Genomic DNA, 9,752 nt, shown 5'->3' with positions numbered 1-9,752 from the left:
ATTTGAGGCTATTAATGGAAGCTTTTGTTAGTATCTATAATAATAAAGGTGTAATATGTTAATTAGACCAGACAGCCGAATGACCATCTGGATGTCATTCTGGACATCCTTCTGGACAAAGCCATGGCAGCGGGGGCCAAGTTAGAGGTCGTTGGGGGTGATCAGGCAGGTAGGCAGAATGGTTAGGGATGATCAGGCAGGCAGGCGAGTAGGGACAATCAGGCAGGCAGGCAGGCGAGCGGTTAGGAGCCAGCAGTCCCAGATTGGAGAGGGTGCAGGCTGGGCTGAGGGACACCCCCACCCCCAGTGTACAAATTTTCTGCACTGGGCCTCTAGTTATCTATAAAAGAAAAAGACAAAATCGTGTATAGAGCCAATTAAAATTAGGAAGATGTTAAACTTCCAGGAATGAGGTGACAAACCGAACTCTAAGTTTACAGATCATTTCCTAGAGAGCAATGAGGTGTTAAATGGAATAATATTAGGGTACATTGTTCTCCTATTGAGTCATCCAGGCCCTCGGCTGGCGAATCATGCTGGTGGGCACAGCATGAAGACATGACTTAGCAATATATTCTTGGTGAGTAATTGGAGGATATTGGGCTTAAAACAATTTTTTAAACCCAAACTCCTTCTCTTAAAAAAATGTTTGTTTCCTTTTTCAAATGTTAAAAGCTTTGAAAGCAATGACCTGGAGTTAATAGAATGAAGTCTAAATGAGATGGGCAGAATGATGGTTGCTTTTGGCCATGGAATTTGGGGTAAGGTGGTGGCCTGGGTGAAACTGTGTGTTCAGCTTTTTAAATCAATAAACATTACTGAGAGCCCATTATGTGTCAGGCATAAAATGCTAAAAGCTGGGAAACATGCGTCATTCCCAAGGAGTCCCAGTCAAGTGGTACATTCCATAATAGGGGCGTGAATAAAGTGTGGTTATAGGAGTTTAGAATAGGAAACTAATATCTGGCCTTCATGGAAGAGGTGAAGATTGAATTATGTCTGGGAGACTAAATAGGACTTCAACAGGGAGAGAAAGGACCATTCTGGGCAGAGGGAAATCACACAAGAAGCTAGAAAGAAATACTTGAAAGACTTTGTTGTGGTTAAGGCCACGAGAAGTTTGGTGAACCTACAAATAGGTAATGTGTAGGACAAGGATAGGAGAGCAGGAGAGGTGGGGAGCAGCAGGACGTGAGGACAGAGAAGTAGACTGGGGCCAACTTTTACAAAGGTTTGAATGCAGTGGGGGAATCAAGAGCTTTTAAAGCAGTGGCATTGTAAGATTTAGTATAACTTGCATTCCGGGCACTGTCTTCTGTAGATGCTTAATAACATGCCTCAGCTCTCTCAAACCTTGGTATGTACTTTCACAGTAGCTCCCAAAGAAGATTTTGTGCAGAGCAAGAAGTACAAGGAACCAGAAGTGGGGTTGGAAATCTATGATTAGGGCTCCCTGCCTCTTTGGATCTTTGGGTAACTTTCCAAGTCTGCTTCCCGGAGGAGCCTGGCTTGTCGCTTTCTCTCTATCAACTGTTTTCTCTCCCCCTAACACAACTCTTTTTTTTCCCAGTATCCTCTCCAACACAACATGCATGTTCAGTCTTTTCAAGTGCACACAAACCGCCTTGTACAAATTAAAGTACACAGTCTCATATTACCCAATGCAGCTAGACACACATTCACACATTGAGCAGGCTGTTAGGCATTCATGACCAACCCCCCTTTCTTCATTCATGATCCTCCCTTCTACTTCAGACCTCACGTGTATGGTGGAAGTTATTTTTCTTAACACGCTTGAATCTTGTGTATCATTTTATAAAACAACCATGTGAAGTGGATGTATTAATTACTGTCACTATTTTACAGATGAGAAAATTGAAGTCGAGCCAATAAGCAACTTGCTTAAGGTCCTACTATTATTAAGATAAAACTTAACACCAGAATCTAAAATCTTAGCTTTAAATTACCAGGCTATTCCCTAAATATTCCTTTCAGGGCCCTTCAGTCCACAGGCAGATGCTCTATCCACTGAGCCAAACCGTCGAGGGCTCCCTTGCTTTTAAATGCCATGTGCTTGAAAGCTGGAGCTTATACTCTGAGTAGCTATGAGAACCACAAAAGGAAGAAAAAAAGTCCAACTTGGCCACTAAACTAAAAAGAAAAAAGGCTGGTTTTGAGTCTTTCGGCCAGGCTCACCTGTGTTCACAGTGTTGGCCTGGAATTGCTGCTGATTCATTCGTGCCAGGCAGATGATACTGGATAAAGACAACCGCTCCTATTTCACACTTCCCTTGAGACAATGGAAAGAATGACACATACCTTCATCAGCTGAACTCCTGCCTGGGGATGAGCTTCCTTCCACCTCTGAACCTGGTCTGACAGTGGTACCATAAAAGCTGTGGGGCGATTCCTCGCCCCTTTACATGGAAGGTGAAGAGGATAGGTATACTCAGCACCTCATCCTTCCAGACTCTTGGCTTCAGGCATCATAAAAGGCAAAAGGAAAGAAGTGCTAGAAAGAGGATGTTGGGAGATTCAAACTGAACTCTTACGGGAAAATTTTAATCTTGTCCCGGGGGAAAGTTTAGCATATGTAATTGAATAATTTTAACATTTAGAGCTACCTAAATGGATTCATTTACCAAGAGGTAATTTCATGCATTAACTGCAATCCGTGAGTATATTTGATGTACGTTATTGACATCGCAATATTAAAGAGAACATTCTATTAGAAGGTAATCCTTAAATATTTCCTATAAATTTTGCTTTAACATAATTACCTACAAGAGAAAATAGATTTTGGGGGTAAACTTTTTCAAACTTATTTACACCACTACTTGATCATCCCTTTCTAGTACTAGTTTCCTCCTGCTTTGTAGTCTGTTTTCCTGTCTGCCACCCTGTCAACCTCACAGACTTTCATATGCCTATTTCCATAATCTCACTTTGATTTCTGGTCCTGTCCACCTCCTCTTGCCAGTCTCATTTGCTGACTCTCTTCCCTGAGCATGGTTATATTTGAATAGGGAACTTCGTTGGGTGGATAGCCATTAGCTCTTGACATTTTGTGCCTCTGAATAAGATGACCTTTTTATTCACTTGCTCATTTTAATAACAAGATACCATATCACTCTGAAAGGTAAACACGTTAGTAAATCTGTAAACTGATTTTCATGCCTCAGAACCTAAAATCAGTTCATACCAAAGAACTTAATCATTGAGATCTTGGCAGGGTGATTTTTAATTTTTTTTAAAATCATGAACATTTTCTATTAGGGATGAGGCAGGAAGCTATACATCTCCCCCTTGTGGTTCATGTTTGTGTTTGCCTTTTGCATATCCAATTACTTCCAGTTTCCATCAGTCCCAATAAAATGCTGCTAAGATAATCTCACAACTCTGATATCTCTCTCCTGCTCAAACTTCCAGCGGCTCCCTATCACCTACATGATAAAATCCAAACTCTTTGGTATGGTCCACCTGAAATTCCTATATGAAACTCTCTGCTTTTTGAAACCCTATACATTCTTCAAGACCCAAATCCCTCTTTTGCAATCCCCCATCTGCCAGAAGTCTCTCCATTTGGTGGCCTAAAACCACAAGCTTCCCGTAATTATAGGCATTTGTGCTCATTTCATCTCTCAGATTCTATTGTGAATCTCTGGAGACTAGGACATGTCTTTTTCATCTTCCTGTTGTCCGCATGGTTCCTTGCACAGAGATGGCACTCAACAAATGTCTATAGAATTGAATAAAAGAGATACAGTGGTTAGTAATGTTAAATGTCACCATTAAGCTTTAAAAATAGAGGATGCATTTAAAAATCAATCAAGAAAGAGAATTGTTTAGACCAGCCTTGTGTAGTACAAATATAATTTAAGCTACATTTGTAATTTTAAATTTTCTGGTAGCCAGATTAATAAAAAGAAACAGGTGAAATTGATTTTAATAATTAGCCCAATTATTTCAATATCAATATAAAAATTACTAATGAAATATTTTACTTTTTTTCATACTGTTTTCTAAATCTAGAGTCGAAGATGTACTTACAAGTCATTTCAGTTCATATTTGTCACATTAAAAGTCCTTTATAGCCACATGTGGTGATGAGCCACTGTATTAAAAAGAAGTTGAGCCCAGCCCTGGCTGGTGTGGCTCAGTTGGAGTGTGGACCCACATACTGAAGATTTTGGATTCAATTCCTGGTCTGGGTACATACCTAGGTTGCAGGTTCAATCCCTAGTTGGGTTAGGTACGGGCCGCAACCACTCAATGTTCTGATGCTTCTCTCTTTCATCTTTTCCTCTCTCTAAAATCAATAAACATATCCTCGGTTGAGCCCAGGGTCAGGACTGTGTCCTAATCCTGCCAGATTACTGACTAGTTTTGTTACCATAGACAAGACCCTTAACCACTTACTTTCTTGGTTTCCTCATCTGAAAAGGGAAGATGACTTTTCTCACTGTCAACAACAGTTCTCAGTTTGAATGTGGAGGAGAGGCTTTATTCCTGTGCACAACTTGCAGCCAGGAAAACACAGTCTCTGATGAAAACCAAAAGTGTGCTCCACTGAGACTAAGGGGAGGCCACCTTTTATAGAGTAACTCCCCGCCCTGTTTCCTGATTGGTCCATTTTTATGCAAGCGAGAAATCCAGAAGCACAGTTCTGAATGGTCCAAATGCACTATTCTGATTGGTTAGAACTCTGCATTCTGATTGGTCTCGTTAGAGAACAGCTCTGATTGGCCAACATAGATGCAAATGAGTATATAGCTCTAAAGTTCCCATTGGTCCGGGCAGGTCTCACTGCATGGTTGGAATCCCTCATAGGCGTTGACTCAGGTGGCTGGAGCACACAGTGCAGGAAGCTGACAGCTCAGTTCCCCGACTTTTCCCTGAACGGCAGTGTGTGTGAGAGGCCTGTCAGGGCCCAGTTAACCATGAGGAGTCCTTCTTGGCAGATGTATTTCTTCTGGGGGTTCACATTACTAATCTTACAGGGTTGTAAAAGCATAAAATTAGAAAGTGAAATGTTGAAAATGCACACAAATGGAAGAAGGCATAATTATTCCAAGAATAGAGTGAACTCGAATGCACTAGTTCCTGCAGTGCTTTTTAGCACACCTGCGACTTTTAGTAACTGTTGCAGATCCTTAAATACCAAAGGTTACAATTTCAACACTCCAGTGGATATCCAATTCCCATATTAGCAAGCCCCGTTAAACTGCTTGCTTTAAAAAGGTTATTAAAAAAGAACCAGGACAGCAATCACAAGCATTTTGAGCTGCACAGAATCGGGAAATGAGGCAGAGATCACTGACCTGGCCATTTTCTATTTATATAGTGTTTGCCGGCCACTGAGGTGCTTCTGTGACAGAGAGGACTCCAGGAATGTCATTTACTATTAACATTTTATATGTTCATTGTTTTTCTGTTTCTGGATCTGTTTTTGTTCATCAGATTATGTTGTTCATTTCTGCAAAGCTTTAAGTGCCTCTTCCCAAACACTTCAGTTATTGCTTATTCATCTGCCGAGATCTGATCTATCATTCTCACTGCCCTAAGAAATGGTTAAGGAAAAATACTTAAATTATAATTTCAGCTTTATATATGGAGTAAACCAAGGCAGCTGAAAGGTTGAAAGTAAGCAGGACGTGAGAAATAATTACTTTTCTTGTGTGTTGTAACTGGAAGCCTAGACTCAGGAAGGCGCCTATTGGAACTTTGCTGGGCCCAAGATCCCTTTCCCCTTCCCGCCACTTGGTGCTCGTTCTCGCGCCGTTTCAGAAGGCCGAGGGGTTGCTGTCGGTTGTTGCATAAGAGACCCCGCCGTGCCCTGACAACAGTTGCTAAGGGGCGGGGACTTAGACTCCGTTCCCTGACTGAATCCTCCAGGGGCGAGGACTTAGGGCGCATGCGGCAATCTCTCAGCTCTCGCGAGGTTTCGCCTTCCCGGAAGTACTGGAGGACCTTCCCTGTTAACGGCGTCGCTATGTGCGGGGACTGTGTCGAGAAGGAATATCCCAATCGGGTGAGCGAGTGAGAGCCGAGAGCTTCCCGCTCCTTCGGCCCGAGCCCGGCCCCTGGGGCTTCTGGACACCCCACCGCCCTCAACCCAGTCGGCAGCAGACACCCCGTCCCTTCCCTGGTCTCACCCGCAGGCTTCATGGGATGAAGTTCCATTCTTCTTACAGAATTCTAGTTCTGGAAGGGGCCTCTGAGGTCATCTCTTCCAACCCCACTTTGTAGATGAGAAAACACATGCCCCGGAAAGGGGAAGCCACTTGCCCAGGTTCATATTGTAGTTAGTATGAGAGCCAAGACTAGAATTTAGGTTTCACGGCTGTTAACCTTGTAAATCTCTGTTCCTCTCACGCTCAGGGGCTTGTAGACTCGTTTACTCTCATTCCACATTCATGGGGTACGTACTGAACTTCTGTGTGTGCGTGGCCAGATTACAGGCGGGTAGCGGAGAAGGAATAAGAGGCAGCTTCATTGCAGCCTAAGAACTTACCTTCTGGGGGAGTATGTGATTAACAAGAATTGAGTAGTACCGTCCGTAAATGCTGTTCAAGTTTAGAGAAAGGAGAGAGCAATAGGGGATTACATTGCTATCCTCCCCCACTCCCCCCAAAGGACTTAAGTTGGGACTTGAAAGTTCGTTGTGACTAGGGTAGAAAAGAAGGAAGGGGGAAAATAGCAAAACAAGGATTCTTGTATAGGGTGAGAGGTAGGAAATCTCTATAGTTTCTTCAGTCTCTTAATATTTTGAGTAATATTTATTCTTTTTATATAACAACATGGAAACTCATATGGGACAACCCCCTTGAACAGAGGTTTAGCATTATCAAGTAAAGCTAAAGATGCGCCTACTGAATGACCCAGCAGTTGCCATCCTACAGAAATAAAGGCATGTGCATATGGTCCTGGGCTTGTATAAGAATGTGGATAACAGCATTGTTTATAGAGTAGCCTGGCAAAGGGCGGTGGAGTCATAGGATGGAACACGGTGAGTGAGCAGTGAAAGTGAACCAATTAGAGCAGTGGTTCTCAATGAGGAGTAATTTTCCCTCCCACCTGACATTTGGCAATATCTGGAGACATTTTTGGTTGTCACATCTGGGAGTACTACTGACACCTAATAGGTAGAGGCTTTATGGTGTACATTTACTTTTGACATACTTTTCTGTACTGTAATCTATTTCATATATACTTTTAAAGTTTAAAAAGAGACTTTTATGAATCCAATAATGAACACTGCACATTACAGAGACCATGAGGGAGATACATTAAAGAGATTAGGTTGGATTCTTAAGAGTTGAGCTGAAGACTTAAAAATTATATTGCAAAGTTTCGATTTAAAAATGATATTGAGACTTCAAAGACTTAAAAATGATATTGAGAAGTTTAGATTTTATACTTTAGGCATTGGGCAGCCATCAAACAAAATTGAAATCTGTTGCTTAGGAAAAGGAATCTTATGGCTGTATATTGAAATAATGGGATGGGGAAATGTAAAAGGAGAGTCCCATAAAACATTTGGGGAGCCATGACAGCAGTAGTGTAGGCATGAAATAGTGAAGACCGCATTTCAAAGAAAGCATTAATCAGGACTCAACCAATTTAATGAAGGAGGGGAGAAGGAAAGAGCTTTAGATGATCTCAGGATTTTCAAGCTAGGCAACCAGGAAAATTAGAATTATGATTATCAAAATTGAGGATCAAATGGTCAAATTATTTTAATCATGTCTCACTCAAGGTTGAGAATGTAAAATTCAAGCAACCAAGTGAAAATATAAGTTGCAGTTTGGGTGCAAGATTCAAACAGATGAGTCAGCCAAATAAAGTTGTCAAATGGAAAAGATTTGTTCTCTTAAAGAAAGAATGTATAGAATCAAGGATTGAGCTTCAAGGAATAAATTAACTTAGAGAGTGAAGATAGAATACAGTAGAGGAAGAAGAGCGGGAAAAGGATTGAGGTCATTGGAAAACTTAGGAAAGTGCCGTTCATAAGCACTTTTCTCCAATTTTGTTATGCTCCAAAATAATTAAAGGGTTGTCATGAGGAAGAATTAAACTTTTCTTTGGAATTTTAGAAGGCAGAATTAGAAATAATTAGTGGGTGGGTGTTATGGGATTGTAGGCTTTGAATCAGAATAAAGAGCTTTAACAGATTTTAAAAATGGAATAGGTAACCTTTAGAACAGCGGTTCTCAACCTGTGGGTCGCGACCTCTTTGGCGGTGGAACGACCCTTTCACAGGGGTCCCCTAAGACCATCCTGCATATCAGATATTTACATTACGATTCGTAACAGTAGCAACATTACAGTTATGAAGTAAAGGAGAGAGCAATACTTCATATTGCTATGAAGTAGCAACGAAAATAATGTTATGGTTGGGTCACAACATGAGGAACTGTATTTAAAGGGCAGAAGGTTGAGAACCACTGCCTTAGAAGAACTGAACTCTCTTCCTGATGTTCAGTAAGACTAATTGACCATTGGAAATCTCAAGCATCTTTCCTTGAGATTTTATTGAGTCATAGATATTTTTAAGGGCAGTAAGAGCAGAGCCTCTTTGCTTGAGCTTAGCAAGGGAAAGAATAATAAGATGGTGGTAATAAGTATAGTCATCCAAAAAATTTGGCAGAAAAAAATAATGGATTAGCGTGTTGGAAGTTCTAAGTGTAGAATGAGTAGATAGTAAATATCTAATTATTTATCTTTGTTTTCATAAAATTTTCTGGAGTTTTGTGATAGGTGTTTTTCATAGACTAGAGATACACGGTAATGAATTTTTAACAGCTCTGGCCTACTTGCTTGTAATGTTACACTGAGAACTTGAACTTTCCAATTTGATTTATGCTGTCAGTGTTTAGAGTTTACATTCTGCATACTTACAAGGTCAGATTACATGGATTAGGCCACTTTGTATACAAGGTGCCCGTATTTATGGGTGCAGTCCTATTCAGAGTACTATTTACTTGAAATTGGTATTTAGAGCTTTATTCTTTTTTTTTTTTTTTGAGTTTTTTTTTTTTTTTTTTTTTTGAGCTTTATTCTTTTAAGACTGTTTCTAATTCCTTAATTTCTTGGAGTCCTTAACAGTCAGCCTTTATAGAATCAAGGCAGTCCTGATTTAAATCCAATCAGGACTACCTGATTTTAAAGACTACAGTAATCAAAAGAGTGTGATAGTAGTGCATAGAATAGATAGACATATAAATCAAGGGAACAGAATAGTCAAAAAAGTAGACCCGCATATGTGTAGTCATTTGAGTTTTCCGCAAAGGTGCCAATGTTACTCAATGTGGAAAGGATAGTCTTTTTAATAAATGTTGCTGGAACAACTAAATATTCATACGGAAATAAATGAAACTTGATTATTTATATCATATATAAATATTATTTCAATATGATTGTAAACCTAAACCAACAAGCTAAAACTATAGCATTTCTAGAAGAAAACATAGGAGAAAATCTTTGCAACCTTGGGGTTAACAAATATGTCTTAGAAGACAAGCACAAAAATAAGGGAAGAAACAGTTTGATAAATTGGACTTCAAAAAATCTTCAAAAGACACCATAAAAAATGGCAAACCAATGACAGGGAGAAAATATTTGTAATACATGTGTCTGATAAAGGATTTGTGTCTAAGAGATATAAAGAAATCTTATAGCTCAATAGCTTATAACTCAATAAGATAAACAACCTAACTTTAAAAAAATGGGCCCGCCCTGACCGGTTTGGC

At 40.2% G+C, this 9,752-nt stretch overlaps 1 protein-coding gene across 4 annotated transcripts in view; it reads left to right on the top strand.

The window, feature by feature from the left end:
* The first annotated feature begins 5,879 nt into the window (after positions 1–5,879).
* CHURC1 (churchill domain containing 1) overlaps positions 5,880–9,752 on the top strand; it is a 25,221-nt gene continuing 21,348 nt past the window's right edge. For all 4 annotated transcript variants that reach the window (XM_006760090.2, XM_015561556.1, XM_006760089.2 and 1 more), the window contains exon 1: positions 5,880–6,031. In XM_006760090.2, coding sequence (XP_006760153.1) covers positions 5,915–6,031 — 117 coding nt within the window. In that variant the 5' untranslated portion in view covers positions 5,880–5,914. The remainder of the gene's footprint in view (positions 6,032–9,752) is intronic.

Source organism: Myotis davidii, unplaced genomic scaffold (genome assembly GCF_000327345.1).
Source record: "Myotis davidii unplaced genomic scaffold, ASM32734v1 scaffold337, whole genome shotgun sequence".
In the NCBI taxonomy this organism is placed as follows: Eukaryota; Metazoa; Chordata; class Mammalia; order Chiroptera; family Vespertilionidae; genus Myotis; species Myotis davidii.
This window is presented reverse-complemented; position numbering and strand designations above follow the sequence as displayed.